Genomic DNA, 22,696 nt, shown 5'->3' with positions numbered 1-22,696 from the left:
TATTTCACCGTTCCCCCTCCCACCTTTGTTATATACAATAAACATAGCTTTTCATTCTTATTAACTTATGTATGATCCTTCTGCAGTAATCTCTGTCTTGTGTATTACCCTATCTCCCACCTTTAAGCTCTGAGATTTTCAAATCTCGTCCAGTGCTGTCCCCAACAAGCAGTCTTTCTTTCTCATCCCAGCTGGTAAGTCTCCCCTGACATGGGGTTCCGGGTGCCTTATCCAGACTGTAACCATTTTAAATTCAAAATTAACAGCCTCAGTTGCGGAGTTACCTAGATTTACCTAGGTTTCAATTGGGATAACCCAACCTGCTGAATGTAACCATTTTTCTAAACCTCTCCAGTCCTTCTCCTTCACCCCTCTTCCTTCCTGTTCAACTCTTCTGCCATGAGAAGGGGATATGGAAGCTTGCTTAAGTTAAGCCTGGGTGTGTGTGTGTGTGTGTGTGTGTGTGTTCTGCTGCTGCTGATTTCTGCATATAAGTAGAAACTATTTTGCCCACCACATGCTGTTTAATTAATTGGAATAAGTCGTACCTCTATTTTATATTGACAGCAAGCTTCACTACATGCCCACTTTCAGATGTAGATCTATATTGACAAAATGTGTGTCATCATATATAGAATCAGTTTGTGTTGCATGAGAATAAACATTTTATCTCATACCTAAGTCAAATATACTTGAATATAAATACAAGAACAGCAAAAAAAACTCTAAGCACTCATTACACTGCATACCATATGGCTATAATTTTATGATGTGGAGCATCGTAGTCATTCTCGTATTGTCATTCTTATACAGGGTGATTTTTTCGACCATGTGTAAAGTATAGGGATTGATCTATGAGATGATATGGAACAAATAAGATCTACTGAACTTAAGTCTGGAAATGCATGGTTTCCATGCTAGAGACCTTTCATTTAAACATACTTGTTACAGAGACTGTGGTCTAATATGCACTGTACCACACAGCCACAGTTACAGTATGCATGGTTTTCTGCTTGAGAGTAGTACTGTTCCACTTCTCTTGCTGACTCATCTTGTAGTGAATGTGGTACAGCATTGTACACAATGGTTCCATATTCAAATCGAGAGTTGGCTTCCATTGTGTTTACTTATGGAAAGGAAAATGGCAACAGGGAGTGGGCAGCAAGGTTGTATCAAGAGACCTATACCTGCTGACAACTACTATATTCAATTTTTGCAACAGTGTTTTGCCATTTCTCTGAGACAACGTCATTTCAGGAAGCAGGAAATCATGAAAGACATACTCAAAATGTTCAGACACCAGACTTTGAGGAACATGTGATTGACAGTGTGGAAGGCAACCATCATGTCAATACCAGGCAGTTGGCCTGTCAGAACAGGGTAAGCCAGATGACTGGAGTACAGGAAGACAGGTTTTCGTTTTATAAATGTCGAAATAAGAAAATTCTGTGTAGATTAGGATACAGAGCCAAGTGCAAGTTACTATTATGATTTTTACAGAATACAGGTCTCCAGTGAGTAATTGGGAAATTTTTATCAAAAATTTTGCTGAACTATTGTGCTCTCTGTCAGACAAAAAGAAGGGATAATTAATTTGTGATGATTTTATTGTAAATTTTGTGAAGGAATCTGAGAGTAAAGTGGTCTAGATATGCTTTTAGCCACTTATAATTTGATAATGGTCAGAAATCTCCCTACCCACTTTGATCTAGACAGTAGTAACAGATGTTAAAGAGACACATACCTATCTGGTGGTAAATGGATTATCAGATCACAATGCACTGTTAGTCACATTATGTAACATAACTCCTTCAACAGTTTGGAGATACTCTACGAAAACAGTGAACCTGGTTAATGACAAAACTACTGAACATTTTAAAGGCAGCTTAAGATATATGATTTAGGTGAAGTCTACAACAAGCCTAATGCTAACTTTAAATTTGACATGTTCCTTTGTGAGCTAAAATTGTTTTGCAGAAAGTATAAATACATGTACAAAAGACATGTCATTAAAGGAACCTCAGCCGGCTGGAGTGGCCATGCGGTACTAGGCGCTACAGTCTGGAACCGAGCGACTGCTACGGTCGCAGGTTCGAATCCTGCCTCGGGCATGGATGTGTGTGACGTCCTTAGGTTAGTTAGGTTTAATTAGTTCTAAGTTTTAGGTGACTGATGACCTCAGAAGTTAAGTTGCATAGTGCTCAGAACCGTTTGAGCCATTTGAAAGAAACCTCAGACCACTAAAGATATCAAAGTCTCTTCACAGTGAAAAAAAGACTTGTCCAAATAAATAGAACAAGTAATAATCCAGAAATACTTCCTCATTATAAACAGTACTGGGCACTGTAGTACATTACGAAAAACAGATCTATGAGTTGTGCACATCTTGTCTGAAACTGGCAAGTCAGATAATACAGCAAAATCAGCAAGGATTATTATTAAAAGTGAGACATAGAAAGAAGCAATAGATGATGACATTATTTCTGTTAAAGAGAATTAAAGCACTGTCATAAAAGTTCATCCGAGCAGAATTTTTTAGTAATTACTTTTTAAACATAGGTGAGAAACTATTTGCAAATAGTTTAGAAGAAAAAGCAAAACAGTAGACTGAAAAAGCAGTACAGATGGCATTTAGCAAATTAAAAATTAATTCACATCCTCTTCTAAAATATGTGGCTCTATAATAAGTACTGTTCTCAGTCAATAATGTAATACATCATTAACTGAGTGTCTTCCTAGAAAAACTGACATACACCACTGTTGGGCCTCTCTGTAAATAAAGAAAAAGTGATTTCACAGATGTCAATAACTATTGCCTACTATTATTCCTTACATCATTTTCTAAAATCTTTTAAGGAGGAGGTAATGTAAGCCAGAATTGTCACTCACCCAAATAATAAATAGGATAAAAACATCTTCTTCCTGACATTTCATTGCCAACTGCACACAACATCTTCTGAGGTGAGTCAACGACTGCCTGCCAGATCATGGAGGTCCCGTTTATATAGAGCACATAGAGGGAACCACCATAAATCACATGGGGCCAACTGTAAGTCTATCTCTGACAAACATAATTATTCTCTATTAAATGTACTCAATTGTCACATCGTTGGTGCAAAGTTAACCGCCATATCTTGTCTAACTCTGGTCCACCTTTCTATTAAAATTATTGTGGTGTTTCTGAATCTCTATAGTTTCCTTATACATACGTGCATTATAATGTGATGTCCTGGGTAGCACGCTCATCTCACTAAATGTTATTTCATGATTACCCACAGTTGGCAACAAAACGTCAGGAAGAAGTTTTACAGATGACCATGGCCTCTCAGCCCGGAAGTTTTAAGTAATGAAGATACCGGCCATGAAAGCCTACACATTATGTGAATAATGGGATACTAAGCCAATCATAGTTTGGATTTCAAAAGGGCCCTTCTACTACTTATACATTCACTAAACACAATAAAATCTATAAATGATAAAATGCCACCAATTAGAATCTTCTGTGGCTTATTGAAGGCATCTCACTGTGACAGCCATAATATTCTATTAGAGATGTTAAGGTCTCATGGAATATATACTACAGTAAATATCTGATATAGTCCGCATTTAGAAAAAAACCTTGCAGAAAGTTACCCTGGGCTGTTTTGAGTAATACAAAGAGGGCTGCCACACATCTTTATGAGGAGAAATTATGAAAGGAGTCCCCAAGGGTTCGATAATTGGCCCACTATTGTTCTTGCTTTATGTTAATAATCTGTCATTTTATTTGAATCAGGAAGCAGGATTAGTCCTGTTTGCAGATGATACAAGCATTGTTTTGAAGCTGAGCAAAGAAGCAGCAACAGATAAAATAGTAAATTATGTTTTTGTAAAGTTACTGAATGGTTTTACACAAATGAGCTAGTTTTAAAATTTGTGTTGTGCTGTTCCCTCCTGTTAACCTGATATACAAACAAGAAATTATAAACAGGGTAGAAAATTGTAAGTTCTTAGGTGTGCATATTGGTGAACACATAAACTGGAAGGAGACATATAGCATATCTGCTAAAATATTTAGATTCAGCTATTATTTCCATAAGAATAATTTCCAACTTTGAGATATTGAAGCCAGTAAATTTATGTGTTTCATTCGCTAGAATCCTATGGAATAATATTCTGGGATAACTCCTTGCTTAGGAAAAAAGTGTTCATTGGACAAAAGAAAAGTATTAGAATTATATATGGAGTTCACACACGTACCTCATGCTGGTGTCTTGTTAAGCAGCTGGGGTTATTAACCACTATTATTCACTTATGAAACTGGAGATCTACAATGCATCTAAATTTGATAGTAACAGAGATATTCACAAGTACAGCACTAGAAGTAAAAACAATATTCATTACCCTTTAATCAGTCTAGAAAGGGGTGAAACACACTGGTACAGTACTCTTTCAAAATCTGTCCATGGAAATAAAATATCTAGTGAATGGCAGAAGACTTTTCAAATGAATATTGGGAGAGGCTTCTCCTTAACAACTCCTTCCATAGCATAGAGTTATTCTTGAATACAGATAATTAGTTCCTTAAAAGACCTGTACATGAGTGCCGTGCAGGTATATAAACTTTTATTTACCTTTATATGAGTGTTCTATGTTTTTTCTGTTCACATAATTCTCACTATAACATTTACTGTGAATCTGATCCAGTGAAAAGTACCTAAGTATAACTACAAGTCACTGATGTTACTCCACTGATGGAATGACCTGACTCCAAATGACAATTGCAGCTGATAGTCTTTGTTTATCAGCCACAATTACCTAAACTTCTTTACAGTCATGTAAAGACTATAACCAAAGTAAGAAATTATTGCTGTAAGTAAAATGTTGGCTACTTTACTATCAAACAGCGAAATATAATCATGAGAAAATATGAGACATCACTATGTATACCAATGAGGATGTAACACAAATTGTAGAATTGTGGTATCTGTCTGGGAAATGAATACTCCACACTTGAAACACAGAAAAAATGCTTTACATTGACATCATATGCTTCAGTGACATTTATAATTTAATTGCCATCAGGGTATAGTCTTTTGGCAATGTTCATGAAGTAATGCAACAGAGAGACCAGTGAGACCCTGCTTTGTAGAGTAGAATACTTGGATGCCATGAGGCAGGTATTCAAGACACCAATCACTTTATGTTCTATGCACAGTACTGCAGACTTGCATATTTATTGTGCATTCAGCTACACCTGAAAGTGAACCAAGGATGAATATATCTACAGGTGAGTCTGGCATTAGTCTGAAAGATAATTCTTATGGAAAGTGATGATCAGGATAATCACAGTACTGTGACAGAGAGAGATCACTTTGGTGGAGATTCTGGTTTTGGGAGGCATTTCATAAGAGGAGAACACACAGTTCCACATCTTTCTTGTTCACTACATAAAGTTAAATCCCAAAAATACAGGTACGAGTACAGCAAGTGTGAGTTTTCAGAGATTCAAGTGGTGTATTCTGGCAGCTTTTGGTAACTACAGGAAGCAATTTGGTGCTAGTGTGCAAGAATCACACGTCCCCTACTTAGAGGTGCTTTACCGATCATCTTTTAAGGATAGTCAGCTGCGATGATCTGCCCAACTTCTCCGAAGATATGACGCTGTTTGGAGGAATTTTCTCTACTCTTGAAATGATTGCGCACACTCTATATACTTTTAAATCAATCGTAATATATTTTACTTCCACAAGCTGAACACCACGTAACAGTTTTCACATAAATGAATCATACTTTGTAAGCCCAATGACTAGCAGTCCACCAGAAACTATTATGTACTTTCACAATAAATACAGTTCCAAAAATATCTCAAGCTCCTCTCAAGTCCTCCATCCACAACTCTAGAGAGTCAGTAAGTAAGTAAATAAGTAAAAAATGTCTTTTCTTTTCTTTTACACAATTCAACTGTTCACAATAATGACTGCCATAGCACCATCATGGAGTAAGGTGCGCTTGCTCCTCGTGCTGGTCACGTAGCTTCTGTGATGAGCTAGGCAATCAGTTGCCCATGCCAATCAACCGACACTATTCCTGTATTCTTTTGACACACAGAAAACTGGCGTTAGTTAGACACTCTCCCATTTCTCATTCTCGTATGTAAAATATTGGGTGTTCGAGACGGTGGAAAGCCGAGGGTCTCTAGACTTTGCATCAAAATTCTCAAGACACTATACTATACCTCTTCATGGATGAAAATGATCAACTACATGATTTTGACTGCCTTTTCAAGCATGTATCCAATACAATTATTGGCCAATGAGATATCTGGATCAGAAATCTATAAAACTAATGTGAGGCACAATGTGAAGATGACATGCAATCCAATAGTGGCGACTATGGATGTTTGAAGATCTACGGAGAGGTATTTCTCAGGAACCAGACTAACTGCCAATAAAGCTTTTGAGTCATCTCATAAACCACCTTACCTCATAGTGAGTGTGCCTCATTGTTGCAAAATGTATGTGTTGTTTGCATGTTACCATATTCCACATTTATAGTTGCGAAGATTTAGAACTTCTTCAATGCTCCTGGTAAGAGAGAACAAGGCTATCTAAACCACAGGATAATAAAAGCAACTGGATATTCCATTGTAGGATAATAAAAGTCTTTCACCAATATTTGTATAGCATACTGTACATAGGCCATCCTTTAAAATTAAGGCAGCAATGTTATATGAGACCTAATGCAAACAACAGTCATCAATAAAATGCACTATACCAGTAATTGCCATTGTCACTGTATCGACTGATTTTATAGGAGTCCTAACACAGGCAGGTACATAAAGAGAAGAACACCTAGGAGAAGTATGATAACATTTGTTTCTCGATCTCACATACAACTGGATGAATTGTGTTACAGACTGTGATCACTAATGTTTTAAGAAACGAGGCATAATTGTAGTACCCATAATCAAATCAATCTATTAGTGAAAAACACTTATAATTACCATATATAACTAAAATATGTTAAATGTTAGTGTTTTTATACATGTGCAATACTATTTTTAAACAATGAAAAGCCACTGTGTGAAGGAAATCAGTAAATAAATTTGAGAAAGAATACAGATGTAACAAGACAGACAGATGGAAGATATCAACCAATAGGTATGGGAAGATATCAAGCAATAGTTAATGAATGTAGTCGGTGAAAAATGGAGCAAGTAGTGAGAATATACATTGAGATTGATAATTCCAGTTGGTAGGAAAAAGTGACAATAGGATTTTATGGCTCATCAGCAACAATGTTATAAATAATTTAGGATTAAAGGTAATAACTCAATGAATAGTAAAGGCATTGAGTCATAATGAACATAATTTAGCTTAGTCCCATTAATAATTATTTGATGTGGAGATACCAAATCAAAAGACATACCCGTCTATCATTCACACTCAGTCTTGCTTTTTCACAGTTCTGCCCACCACCACTGATCTGGAGATCTGCTATGTGAATATCAATAGATAAATAACGAGGGCCACTTAACAGCCATCGGCAACGAATATCTGCTGGATAATTTCCTGGGTACCCAGGAGATTTCAATTCTTGTGGTGTATTTCCAACATTCAGAAGTGGAGGACCACATGGAGCTGTTGCAAAAACATGTACTGGCACATGATTAAGACAGGAACTGTAAACATAATCACATATGATGCACCACATTTAACATTCACTAAAACATAACTATATTTACAATCAGATATTCCTTTATAAAAGCAGACAAAAATAAATTTTTGGCAGTACTTTTATCAAATCAAAAACGAAAGTGCATACATGAAGACAGATGACCAAGTTCAAACATTGTATTATACTACCATGCAGTTGATCCACACACATGTTGTTATTTAGGCATTGATACAGTAGTAGAGTGAAAGAACCATTTCAGAAGTATTAGCTACTGGAAAATATATGTTAAAGTTTTCAACATTCTACATACCTTCATGTGGTGAAAGAATGTGTTGTACTTTAACACACTTAAATATGTGGAAAGATCCTTCATTTCAGGCTGTTCCAACATGAGCACCTGCCTGAAGGAAAGTGGGCAGCTGTGGGCACATGTAGACAAAGTAAAGTAGAGATGTCATCAATCTGACGATGTTTTTGAATACCGCAGGGCTTTAGTGGATATGATCTTGTTGGAGTTGATATGCCATTGCCCTCCTCTGGCCTATGAACTGTCTCACGTGGCCAGATTTGGGGGACACAGTTTAAAATGGATTGCCAACCATGGTGTAATTCGGCATTTTCCACATCAAGAAACATTGCCACAGGTGACAGAAGTATTATGTTACAGATAAAGATCCTAGTATTGATGGGGATCAAATCTAAGAGCTTTGGATTTGTAGTCTAGCACTTTACTATTGAGCAAGGTTGGGCAAAATGCTTATGAGTGTTCTTTAACAGAGACAGTTGTATGCAAGCAGGGATGGACAAACAGGTTGCATGTGCATACTTAATACTGTGCACATAACATTATCAGATACTGGGGAAACCTTGACCTAGCAAATACATTGCAACAGGATGTGATTAACAGAAGTATTCAATCAAAGTGAAAAATACAAATATTTTTGAAACAAGACTTAGATTTTCTTTAACAAGTGACAAAATATATGGTGGTGACCCCTTGCTGCCATAAAACACAGAATGCTCTTCTGTGATGGATCATTAAACTGTGACCTTTCCCCAGTTTTCATCCTCTTCATTACGGGAAGCAGCTGTTCACAGCAATATGTTGACCCACATTAGATTTAATGTCAAAAATATTCCTGTGTAGTTTTGGAAACACTTACACATGAACATCAAAATGCCATAATAATAAATTTGTTACATCATAATATCTGTCATAAAGCAAAATGCAGTTTTGGAAATCAGTTAGTTCTAATTGCATATCAAAAGGCACAATATCTGGCACAACCAAATATGGAATATTAAATAATTTGAACCCATTTTGTAGACTACAGAGGTCTTGCAATCTTAGCTCGAAAGACTGATCAAATTTAATAATTTTCTGTCAATAAGCCATGAAACATGACTGTGGACATGAGTGTACCTACAAAAGACACTTTAAAACCATTAGGTTGCCTGCAACAAGCTACTTTCTGATGGATGGAGTTTGTTTGTGTGTGCATTTGTTTTATTGTACATGTTGGTAATAAATAAATCATTTCCTTCAACAGACATATTGAAGTTATTTAACTGTCCCATATCAGTGAGACAGGCCAAGCCAAAACCTATTTGTCATCACCAAGTGCTGGCTGCATCTCCCCTTTCATTTCCAGAAATATGGCAACTTCCTTTCAAACTGCAAAAAATATGTTGAGAACTCTGACTATAGTAAGCCATGATACAGCGTTAAGATTGGGCATGTCAGCATACACATCTTCCAAAGCCTGCAAAAACCCCTTGGACTGGTGCTGATTGACACCACAGCACATTACAAAATCCATAAATTGTACCATAAACTTCACGATGCCATATTGCACACTTTATGATTCCAAATGTGGTCAACATGTTTTCCTTATATGAGACACAAAGCCTTGCAGACTCCAACCACCTATGGTGCACCATCTGTAGCCACAGAACAGTCTGTCCCATGGCAAACAGATGTTTTCATTGGATTTATACAGTGTGTCAAATATACTGCTACCTCTGGTTGTATACTCCATAGTTGTCACATGTAATAGCTAGTCAAAAACTTGTAGTTGCAAATCAGCACCCTGCACAAACCTTGCTTGTTGTGCATAGTCTGCTACATCTGTGCTGTCATCAAGTAGTAGAGAATAAGGAACAAAAGTCTGACTTTCCTTTACAGCTGGTTTTCCAGATCTATACCACATATTTTGGGTCTAATGAGAAACTGTTTGCATCGTGAGTTCAAACTCCCTCAATTTTTTTTACCTCTTCTGGCATTAAATACTCAATAATGGTCAACAAACATAATCTGGATATGGGTCCCATTGAGAATGGTCTGCCACTTGCTGCAAAAATGTGTGAAGCTTTGCAACCTGCTCATAATGCTGCAGACAGGCACAATGAAAAGACTATTAGACATTAAACTTTCAGCCAAAGCCTTCACCAGAATAGAAAAACATGGATGCATTCGCATTAGCAAGCACACCTTATTAACACTTAACTGCTACCTCTGGCTTAGCAGAGCACCTTTAACAATCATAATTAGTCATCATAGCAGGGACCTATTCAGATTTTTAAAACAGCCATGACTGTATTGCTGCTAGAAAGCTAATGCAGAAAGTATACAAAACTATAGCACCATTTCCCTAGTCATCATTGCCAAGAATTATAGATTCAATTATGAAAGACAGATTAATCAATTACTTGAATGGATCAAACTTTCAACATGAATCAAACTTGGACTCCAAAGTAGTTGGAGTACTGTGTCAGCCATTGTTACAGAAATCTATTTTTTATAGCTTGTGGAGTTATATGAGAAGTGCTGAACTGCACGTACTGGAGCTTATCAAAATTAAATGAGTATCAATTTGCCTTGAAACATCTGCTAATGTTTTTAATACTTCATTATCTGCCTTTCTGTAAGAGAACTGGTGGTATTTTTATATTCCTATATTTGCATCATCTGCAAAAAGTTAAAAAAATTGCATCTTTTGAAACTGAAAATGCAGATAAGTTACATATATGACAAATAACAGAAGACCCAGTTTCAAACCTTACAGTACACCACATCTCATTGTTTTAAATTCTGTGTACCAATCAATAAATGATTGCCATGGGCAATAGCAAACGATAATAGAGGCATGCTAAGATATCCTGAATGGAAATTAAAACTATTTACAAACGTTTTCAAGAGCATGTGAGAAGATATAAGGAACATTTTATAAGAGAAGTAATTAAAAAGAATAAGAGTATGATGAAAATGAAACAGGAACTTAATTGGGATAATCACCACTTTTAATTAGTTAAATCACCAGATGGTACAGCGAAGAACAAAAAGAAAATTCCATAAACGTTTAAGGATGAACTTTGTTTGTATAGCTTGTCAGATAAAACAGAAATTATCAGTTGGTAATGAAAGTCGTCACATTCTACGAATGATGCCTGATAAGGTGTATAAAGCTATTCAAGGTAAGAAGGAAGGATAAGCGCTTGCAGCTGTAGTGTTCAATAGAAATTTTTTTAAGCTGAAAAAAAAGTTAAGTTCTTAAAATTATTCACAAAATGTCTGCAAAGAAGACAATTCCCTGAAATATAATAATGCTGTAATTGTTCTGCTTCACAAGATGGAAGGCAGACACAACCTTCAATGCTATTAACCTATAGCCTCCTCTACATAATGTACAAGGTATTCACAGAAATCTTGTCATTCCTAAACCACACAAAGCTTAAAAACCACAAAGAAAAAAATTGTATTTTAACCAACAACATAAACAAGCTGAACAAGACAATGGAAAATTTGGGATGGAGCACAACAATATGAAACTGGTGTGGTGTTCCACAACACCCCAGAGGAGTGATATGTACCCCAATGTGCTCTTGAACACAAATGATACTAACAGATATTTCCACTTGTTAATAAATGAAGGATTTAATAAAATAATTATAATAAAAAAAGAAATCTAATAGCAAGAACCATACCAGTGTCTTTAAGAATATAATCTGACTCACTTTGTTAAAAGTGTACAAATGTTTTGTATTGAACAGAGCTTGGAAACCTTCACTGAGTTTCAAACATTGTAAGTCAGAAGAAAACTGAAGGCAGTTCACACATAGTCACTGCCACCTCTGAGTACTATTACCCGGTTTTAAAAGTGGCTATTGTGCAATAGGGCACTTTCAAGTCTTGAAAAAAGTTATAACTGAGCCATGAGTAGGAATTATTACATTCCCCATAGTTCATAGATTGCGAGAAAAACTTTTGGCCAGTTTCAACAATTCTCTACTAACAGCCTCAAGACACTGATTCAACCTATGTCAATGTACTAAATAATATACTAAAAAATGGATATATCAATGTCACAGGCTTCATCAGACTTCATTAGTGCACTGGGAAATACAGAATTAAAGAAGGACTCTGAAAAAGAAGATTCCATATAACCAAAACCATTCTTGAGAGTAATAGAGGAAGTTTTCAAAACTCTGAACTGGAAAAAATGGGGAGGAATATATGTTAAATAGCACATAACTAAACCACGTTTGTTTTCCTGAAGGTACTGTACTTTTTAACTCTAGAGCAGGTAATTTCGACAACTAATTGAACCACTTAATAGAGCAAGCTATAAAGTAGGCCTGAAAATAAATTATAAAATGACTACAATAATATACAAAGAAAACACTGAAAGTAAAATACTAAAAGGTAGTAATGAAGTCATAGAACCAATAGATGAGAGAAGTTTGGATGGGAAAAAAGAGAGAGTTCAATGCACTAGAGTGTTTTTAGTAAACTAAAAAGTTGTTTCAAAGCCAGCTACCAACGAAAATTTTACAAACTGCATGTTTTACCAGTTGATGTATGGAACTAAGACATGGAATTTTAAGGCAAACATAGAGGGTTGCTCTTTGAGCAATAGAGAGATGAAAAGTGGAAATTATTGGAAGATAAAGGAAAACACATATAATGGATCAGAAGTTAAACTGGAGTACAAAGTGTAATTATGACGCTAATGAAAATGAAATGAAGGTGGACAGGATATGTTGTCACGCAAAGAGATAGTAGAGGGACTAAGGAAGATCTTAGCTGGACTCTAAAGATACAAAAAGACCAAAGCAACAGCTTAATGGAAGTTGGGAAGGTGAAATTAGAAAATATTCAGAGGCAATATGGAAGGGTATACAAACACCAAAAAAAGTCTTGCATCACCCCATTTCCCAGATCTCCTGAAGATTCACATTGACTGTGGATATTGTATCACAGACACAGTCCCTTTGACTGTTCAGAGATGTCACTAAGCCCACCCAAAGATGTAAACAACCATGCATGAGAAGTGCCTATTAGATGTAGGGGGTCCGAAAGCTGATCAGTTCCAGTCACTCCATCAGGAAGGAGGTACACAGATCATTTTGTATGTAGTTCAACCATGCCTAGATGGTCAATACCACGGTTCAATCATGTCTGTATTGCTACTTTGTGCCAGGAAAAGCTCTCAACAAGGGAAGTGTTCAGGCATCTCGGAGTGAACCAAAGTGATGTTGTTCGGATATGGAGGAGATACAGAGAGACAGGAACTGTCAATGAAAAACCTGACTCAGGCCGCCCAAGGACTACTACTGCAGTGGATCACCGCTACCTTCAGATTATGGCTTGGAGGAACCCTGACAGCAACACCACCATGTTGAATAATGCTTTTCGAGCAGCCACAGATCAATGTGTTATGACTCAAAGTGTGCGTATTAAGCTGCGTGATGAGCAGCTTCACACCTGATGTCCATGGTGAGGTCCATCTTTGCAACCACAATACCATGCAGTGCAGTACAGGTAGGCCCAACAACATACCAAATGGACCACTCAGTATTGCCATCACGTTCTCTTCACCGATGAATGTCGCACATACCTTCAACCAGACAATCGTAGGAGACACATCTAGAGGCAACCCAGTCAGGCCGAACGTCTTAGACACACTGTCCAGTGAGAGCAGCAATGTGGAAGTTCCCCACTGTTTTGGGGTGGCATTATGTAGGGCCAACATATGCCACTGGTGGTCATGGAAGGCACCGTAACGGCTGTACAATACGTGAATGCCATCCTTCGACTGATAGTGCAACCATATCGGCAGCATATTGGCAAGGCATTCACCTTCATGGACTATAATTCGCGCCCCCATCATACACATCTTGTGAATGACTTCCTTCAGAATAATGACATCACTCAAGTAGAGTGGCCAATATGTTATCCAGACATGAACCCTATCAAACATGCCTGAGATTGATTGAAAAGGGCTGTTTATGGAAGACATGACCTACTAACCACTCTGAGGGATATAAAGCGAATCTCCTTTGAGGAGAGGGACAATCTTCACCAAATGTACTTTGATGAACTTGTGGATAGTATGCCACAATGAATGCAGGCATGCGTCAATGGACAAGGACATGCTACTGGATGTTAGAGGTTCCCATGAGCAATAAAAAGGGTGGAAATGATGTTTATGTTGATATCTACTCCAATTTTCTGTACAGGTTCCAGAACTTTTGGAACCGAGGTGATGCAAAACTTTTTTTGATGTGTGTAGCTGAAGACTGTAGTTGCAAGGAGAAGTTTGGAGGGTGCCTTTAGCCAGCAGTATGTGTAAAGTGGCTTATGTGGCATATGCAGCTTGGATCTTATCTCTTTCTTCCCCAACTCTTCTTTGCTTCCTTCAGTCTCAATAGAATTGGTGATCACTATGAAAGTTGTTCATTACAGAATAACTTATGAAGCATTTGAGAAGTTTTAAGTAAATAAAAGTACTATAAAAGTACACGTACATGTTCTCTGAAAAACTTGTGCTCTGAACCCTGGCGCATTGTAGGTGCCATCAGAAACAAAGCGTATCCACATGTGGTCTGAGGATGTGATGACCTTCTGTGGAATTTGACTGCCACAGAATTTTCCCAGCATCTCTGCGTACTGGCTGCCACCATCACGTACCTGTATTCCATTGAAATATTGTTGTGTGTGTATGAATGTATAACATAAATAATTGCAGATTAGTCTGATTGTGTTGGATTATAAACTTACTTTTCATTTTGTGGTCAAGAATTGAAAGCAATGATTTTATTTTGTTGAAAAAAGTTAAATTTAACTGTACTAGCCAGGTCCTGATATCACTAGTGCTTTGACTGTACTAAGTAGGATGCAACAAAAATAACTTAACCTATTGTTCTGCATTGGCACAGTAGGGAAGTGAATAATGGCAGTGTGGAGATTTCATGATGAATGACCATTGCACAGTAGTGGGGATGTAATTTGACAGCTGAAACCTTTACACAAACACTTACCTCACAGAAATTCTAAGCTATAGTCAGTGTACTCATCGAACGGTCAAGACAAAAATACATTTCTGCATTAGGGACTCGTTATTTTGTGCAAGGCTACTACAATTTTTTATTTCTACTCCTCAACTCTCTGAGGTTGTATTAAATACTCTTGCTGACAACTACAGTTCATTCTGCCACACTTTCTAAATTCTATCCCTTGTTCCTTAACACTCTTTCTCAGCTTTTCTTTTTTAATTTCTTCTTGGCTTCATTTGCAGATAACTAATACTTTTAGCTTACTCCAAAATTCTATAGAATTTCCAACAGACTGTCTACAAGCATAAGTATTTATTTAGTCAGCTTAAACAGAGTAAAATAAATACCCTTCATTAATACCATCTAAGTATAGCATTAAAAACAGTGTACATTAAAAAATGATTTATAATCACTGTTTACCCTTCTAAATATATTGATTGTTTTTACATTCTTTATTGTTCTACACTATGCTGAAAATTATAAGACACAATATGAATGAATTAACAATAATTGTAAATGTAATGATGTTTAAAATGCAGCAAATTTTTTGGCAAATAAATCAGTTTTGTCATAAAGTTATTGCACATTAGAACAAAATTGCTAAGAAACAGGGATATCAAGTACAGAAACTCTCCTTGGGAAATCACAATACAGGCCACTAAGAATAGATGATTACAAAGCAATGAAAAATGCAAGGTATTGGCTGATTTTGTATATATATTGAACAGTAAAAGAAAATAAATCCTGAAATTTAATTTTGTATATAAATTGAACACTATAAGAAAATAAATAAAATGTGCAATATTTACCTCTAGATAGTCACAGTTACACTCTGCAACTGTCTGTAAAGGACTGTGACACGTTTCAGTATTAAAGGAATCAAACTCCAGATGAATTATACTTGATACATTAGCAAGAATTGTCCAGTGACAATCAAGGAAAGTTTCATATTGTCCATCACGATCAATATCCACAGACTGAATTGTCTGGGGACTATCAGATACATGAATAATACCTCCACACCCTTGGGAAGGACCTAGAAGAAAAAGAAGGAAACATAATAAATTTGCCTACATTCATAACACATCACTAACACTTGGTTTAAGAATCATGAAAGAAGATTGTATGTGGAAGAGACCTAGAGACACTGAAACATCTCATATTGTTTATATAGTAGAAAGACAGAGATTTAGGAACCAAGTCTTAAATTGTAAGGCATTTCCAGTGGCAGATGTGGACTCTGAGAACAAATTATTGGTTAAGAATTGTAATTAAAACTGAAGAAACTCCAAAGAGGTAGGTCTGTAGAGAGTTTCAGAGAGAGCATTAAGGTATGGCTGACAAGAACAGGAGAACGCAATACATTACAAGAAGAATGGATAGCTTTGAGAGATGAAATAGTGAAGGCAGCAAAGAATCAAGTAGGTAAACAGACAAGGGCTAGCAGAAATCTTTGGGTAACACAAGAGATACTGAATTTAATTTATGAAAGAAGAAAATATAAAAGTGCAGTAAATAAAGCAGACGAAAAGGAATACAAACATCTTAAAAATGAGATTGACAGGATGTTCAAAATGGCTAAGTTGGAATGGTTACAGCACAAATGAGAGGATGTGGAAGCATATATCACTAGGGTAAGATAGATTATGCTTACAGGAAAATTGAAGAGATCTTTGGAGAAAGAAAACTACTTGTATGAATATTAAGACCTCAGATGGAACCAGTCCTAAGCAAAAAATGGAAACAAGAAAGGTGGAAGGAATATATAGAGGATCTATACAAGGGAGATGTACTTGAGGGCAATGTTATGGAAATGTAAGAGGATGTAGATGAAGGTGAGCTGGGAGATATGACACTGCATGATTAATTTGACAGGATATTGAAAGGCCTAAGTTGAAACAAGATCCTGGGATTAGACAACACTGATAGCCTTAAGAGAGCCAGCCATGACATAACTTTTCCACCTGTTATGAGACAGGTGAAATACCCTGAGACATCAAGAAGAACATAATAATTCCAATTCCAAAAAAGTAGGTCCTGACAGGTGTGAATGTTACCAGACTATCAGTTTAATAACCCACAGTTGCAAAATACTAATGAGAATTGTTTACAGATGAATGGAAAAACTGGTAGAACCTGACATTGGTGAAGATCAGTTTGAGTTCTGTAGAAATTTAGGAATATGTGAGGCAATACTGACCCTGTGACTTAGAAGATATGTTAAGGAAAGGCAAGCCTACGTTTATAGCATTTGTAGAATTATGGAAATATTTTGACAATGTTGACTAGAATAATCTCTTTCAAATTCTGAAGGGGGCAGAGATAAAATACAAGGAGTGAAAGGCTATTTACAATTTGTACAGAAACCAGACAGCAATTATAAGAGTCAAGGGGCACAAAAGGGAAGCAGCGGTTGAGAAGGGAGTGAGAAAAGGTTGTAGCCTATCTCTGATGTTATTAAATCTGTGTATTAAGCAAGCAGTAAAGGAAGCAAAAGAAAAATCTGGAGTATGAATTAAAATCCGTGGAGAAGAAATAAAAACTTTTGGGTTTGCCAATGATATTATAATTCTGACTGACTTTGAGGTTTGCGAATGACCATGTAATTCTGTCAGAGACAGTGAAGGACCTGGAAGAGCAGTTGAATGGAATGGACAGTGCCTTGAAAGGAGGATATAAGATGAACATCAACAAAAGCAAAACGAGGGTAATGGAATATAGTTGAATTAAAGCAGGTGATCCTGAGGAAATTAGATTAGGAAACGAAACAGTTAATGTAGCACACAAATTTTCCTATTTGGGGGGCAAAATAGCTGAGGTACTCCATGGAGAGAGGATATAAAATACATACTGGCAATTTCAAGGAAAGTGTTTCTGAAGAAGTGAAATTTGTTAAGATCGAGTATAGATCTAAGTGTCAGGAATTCGTTTCCGAAAGTATTTGTATGGAGTGTAGCCATGTATGGAACTAAAGCATGGGCAATAAAAACTTTAGACAAGGAAGGGAATGGAAGCTTTTGAAATGTGGTCTTACAGAAGAATGCTGAAGATTAGATGGGTAGATCATATAACTAATGAAGGGGTACTGTACTGAATTGGGGATAAGAGGAATTTGTGACATAAATTGATTAGAAGAAGGGACTGGTTGGTAAAACACATTCTGAGGCATCAAGGGATCACCTATTTAGTATTGGAGGGCGGTGTGGAGGGTAAAAATCGTAAGGGAGACCAAGAGATAAATACACAAAACAGATTCAGAAGGATCTAGGTTGCAGCAGTTATTTGGAGATGAAGAGGCTTACACAGGAGAGTAGCATGGAGAGCTGTATCAAGCCGACCTTTGGACCAAAGACCACAATAACAACATATTCACAACATGCAGGATGCATTATAGTTCTAAAGTTACCTAATATTTTTGTGATGGCTGTTGCAAACAGACATACAAACTTGAACTTAAAACTTGGGGGCTTTCGATGTTTATTCATGAGCAAGGAAGCAGAACTGACCAGAATGCAGGAGGCTTGCAGGAACTGCTAGACTGCATTGTTTTCCATATTAAATGGCAATGTCTGATCTAAAATAAGTGTCATATTGTCATTTGTTTTCATCTTTCATGAGCTGAAAAACCCATTGATATTTATGTCAAATGAATGACATATGGAGAAATCATGTTACAGGTATGAACAACATGTGAACACTGGTGCAACAGATCAACGATGACTGAACAGCATGTCACAATGTAACAAAGCATGCACATCCACAAACCAAACCAAGCATCTTAACAATATGATGTTAAACCCATCAAAACTGGCATTTCCATGGCATTTGTGCAGATAATCCTACATAAAGAACTGAAAATGCATAAAATAGGTAGCACAATACTGAGTGATGAATACAAAGCTGTAGATTTCTGACATATTATGGTGACATGACTGACACTGTCTTTTTATCAAAAGTCACAATGTATGAGACAGTAATGATATTCTTCAATACTGAAAGGAAACAGCGATCAACATAATGGAAACATATCAACTCATAACCATTAAAGAAAATTCAAGATGCTATCAATGGAGAGAATGTGAGATTGAAACAGTGGAGGCATGATCCTAAATCATTGTTTTCCACAATGCAATGCACTGATGGCTGCATCATACAAATTGTTTTTGTGGACAAAGCTCCATATATAGAAAGCAAAATTACTGGAAAATTGTAGAAATATGTTTCCTCACTAAGACAGTGCTCCTCATTACTGGGCACTCCTAATGCAGGAGTTTCTTTGTAATGACAACTATGAAGTGAAAAAATATATCTAAAAACAAAGATGATGTGACTTACCAAACAAAAGCACTGGCAGGTCGATAGACACACAAACAAACACACAAAATTCAAGCTTTCGCAAACCAATAGTTGCTTCATCAGGAAAAAGGGAAGGAGAGGGAAAGACAAAAGGATGTGGGTTTTATGGGAGAGGGTAAGGAGTCAATCCAATCCTGGGAGCGGAAAGACTTACCTTAGGGGGAAAAAAGGTCGGGTATACACTCGCACACATACACATATCCATCTGCACATACACAGACACAAGCAGACATTTGTAAAGGCAAAGAGTTTGGGCAGAGATGTCAGTCGAGGCGGAAACACAGAGGCAAAGAAGTTGTTGAGAGACAGGTGAGATATGAGCAGCGACAACTTGAAATTAGCGGACGTTGAGGCCTGGCGGATAATGAGAAGAGAGGATATACTGAAGGGCAAGTTCCCTATACCTCTTAGAACTCCGGAGATGGGAACTTGCTCTTCAGTATATCCTCTCTTCTCTTTATCCGCCAGGCCTCAACCTCCGCTAATTTCAAGTTGTGGGCCCTACAACATTTTAGGCAGGTGTTCCGGTTTCTTTGGCTATTCAGTGTATATTCCCTTGTAATAACTATCAAAAACCAAATTGATTTTGCACGCAACATTGGCAAACTATTTTATCACAAAACACTTCTAAGTGTAAGGCAAATTCAGAATAGCATTTTAATCTTAGTAATCTTAGTTGGAAACAAAAGATATTGTTTAAAACTGAGGAATTTTTATGTAATGGTGTAATGCTTTAAATGACCTAATTATTTTAATATGGTTAGAAACTAATGCTATATGACATGATATGTGTAATATTGAAGAGTAAATTGTTTTACATAAGCAGTGTAATGTACAGATAGTATATATAAGGAGTGAAATTTTCAAGTGACCTTTTTTTTAAAAAATGTAACTGACATACAGAAATTAATTATACAAGGGCTACTTAGAAAGTAGGGAATGTTTCCGTCTGATGCCGCTAGGCACATGCTGATTGTGTATATTTTGGAATGCACATACTTGGCAGCTGTCAGCATCTGTCTGTGACAACGGGAACATCTCTGCATGTCTTCGAATTTGAAGTGTACGCTAAAATCAAAAATCCAACCATTTGTGAATTATGGTCTGTGATATGGTTTTTGTTGGCAAAAAACCTAAAATCTGTAGAAATTTATTGTGAAGTGTGCGAAACATACGGAAAAAATGTAATGAGTGAATGTTCCATCCGGAAATGGTGTATTTGGTTTAAAAATGGCTGAATCAACATTCATGATGAAGAGAAGTGTGGATGCCCGAGCATTGTGACTGACAATCTTGTCACTAAAGTTGGTGAAACAATTTGTGAATACCGGCGCATCACAATAACGGAGCTTTCACTTTCTTTTCCACATGTTTCATGGACTTTGTTGTTTGAAATTGTCACTCAAAAGCTAGGCTACAACAAATTTTGTGCAAGATGAGTGCCCAAAATGATTACAGAACACCATAAAGAACAGTGAATGGGGGCAACGTTGACATTTCTGGAGGACTGCCAAAAACAGTGACTTATTACTGGATCAAATCATAACCGGTGATGAGACTTGGGTGAATCACATCAATTGCTAGACAAAATTACAGTTCATGGATTGGGGGCACACAAAGTCCCTCCAAAAACCAAGAAAATGTTTGCAAACCTTGTCAGCAAGGAAGTTGATGATGACAGTGTTTTGGAATAGGCAAGGTGTGCTTCTTATTGATTTTCTCGATCGTGGAGCAACCATAAATTCTGCCCGGTGCTGTCAAACTTTGCACTCGTTTAGAAGAGCAGTTCAAAACAAATGCCGAGGAAAGCTGATGTCCAAAATTTTGTTTTTGCATGACAATACACCATGTCACATGCTAAACCACACTAAACAACTCCTTAAGTCATTCAAGTGGGAAATTTTCTCTCATCTGTCATACAGCCTCATTCTTGCACCATGGAACTTCCACTTGTTTCCAAAGATGAAGAACTGGCTTGCAACACAGTGCTTTAATGGCACAGAACTCTAGGCAGTCGCAACTCATGGGCTGAAGTCTCAGGTGGCAGAATTTTACAACGAAGGTCTTTCAAAGCTTGTCCAGCACTATGATAAGTGCCTCAGTGTGTTTGGTGACTTTTTTTTAATACCAAAACATTCCCTACTTTCTGAACAGACCTTGTGTAATCTTATTTTATAAATTTTCCGTAAGGAAATCACCTGTGTACTGACAATGCATGCTCTATACTGAAATAATTTTGCCTCCAGAGTAATAATTTTATTGATATTCCACTTTCTCGATTCTCATTTATTTGTTGTTGTTGTTTTGTGATGTGCACTGACAAAAAGATTCACCACGTAAGAGCGTATTGCAGTCCAGTTACATACTGGATTGTGAGGAGTTCATGGGCACTCTGTACAAATATTAAATATTGTTTGTTACTGTATACATGGGCTGAAGTGTTCTTATCTGAGCACAGTATATTTTAGACACTCTTTGTAACAATACCAGGGAAGGAAAGTTGCTACTCACCATATAGCGGAGATGCTGAGTCACAATAGGCACAATAAAAAGATTCCCACAATCATAGCTTTCAGCCATTAAGGCCTTTGTCAGCAGTAGACACACATACGGACACGCACACACAAAGTCATGCAAATGCAACTTGCACACACATCTGCAGTCTCAGAGAGCTGAAACTACTAGTTTCAGCTGCTGTCTCAGCTGCAGTCTCCACTGCAGTCTGCTTAATTAATATATCTCTGACTAAGGCACTAGAAAGCAAGGATCCAGAAGACGCTTGGAAAAACAAGAAGCTGGATCGTCAACATCTCAAAATATTTGGAATCTCTGAGAGACAACCAATGAACAAGGGTCGAAAAAGTAATGAATGTATTTTGGTAGGATACTGTGAACAATCAAAAGCAAACAGGCTTTTTGAACCCTCTGCTACAGAGTCATAACAATGAAGGGTGTTAATTTTATGAAGGAACTTCTAAACAGTGTAAAGAAGAAACCAAGTGACAGGAACCAAGTCTATCGTTTCTCCCACTGACAAAAAAGAAACAAAATGAAATAATGACTGAACTAGAAGAAATTTAATTGAATCTGAGACTATCACATCACATCAAGTAATAGTTCAAGGAATACTAGCTGCAATGTGGAATCAAGTTCATTTAATGCAAATAATGATAACAAGCCAACACAGCAACTTGACTTAATACAAAAGTCATCCAGAATTCTGAAGCCAAAGAAGTTGCATGAGTTCATAAGTTACCAGTACAAACAGTCAACTAACATCAACTATTTGTCGCTGAGAAAAGCAATGATGTTAGACAATCTGATAACTCGATGAAAGCAATATAAA

The 22,696-nt window shown here is 36.9% G+C and overlaps 1 protein-coding gene across 1 annotated transcript in view; it reads right to left on the bottom strand.

Annotated features, from left to right (window-relative positions):
* Positions 1-22,696, bottom strand: part of LOC126285431 (cubilin-like) — a 1,398,426-nt gene that overhangs the window by 62,509 nt on the left and 1,313,221 nt on the right. The window contains exons 60-62 of the mRNA XM_049984811.1: positions 15,804-16,030; positions 14,467-14,629; positions 7,411-7,622 (exon numbers count right to left, since the gene is read on the bottom strand). Of these exons, the coding sequence (XP_049840768.1) occupies positions 7,411-7,622; positions 14,467-14,629; positions 15,804-16,030 (602 nt within the window). The remainder of the gene's footprint in view (positions 1-7,410; positions 7,623-14,466; positions 14,630-15,803; positions 16,031-22,696) is intronic.

Source organism: Schistocerca gregaria, chromosome 8, assembly GCF_023897955.1.
Source record: "Schistocerca gregaria isolate iqSchGreg1 chromosome 8, iqSchGreg1.2, whole genome shotgun sequence".
NCBI lineage: Eukaryota > Metazoa > Arthropoda > Insecta > Orthoptera > Acrididae > Schistocerca > Schistocerca gregaria.
Note: the sequence above shows the minus strand (reverse complement) of the source record. Positions and strands in the feature narration are given on the sequence as shown.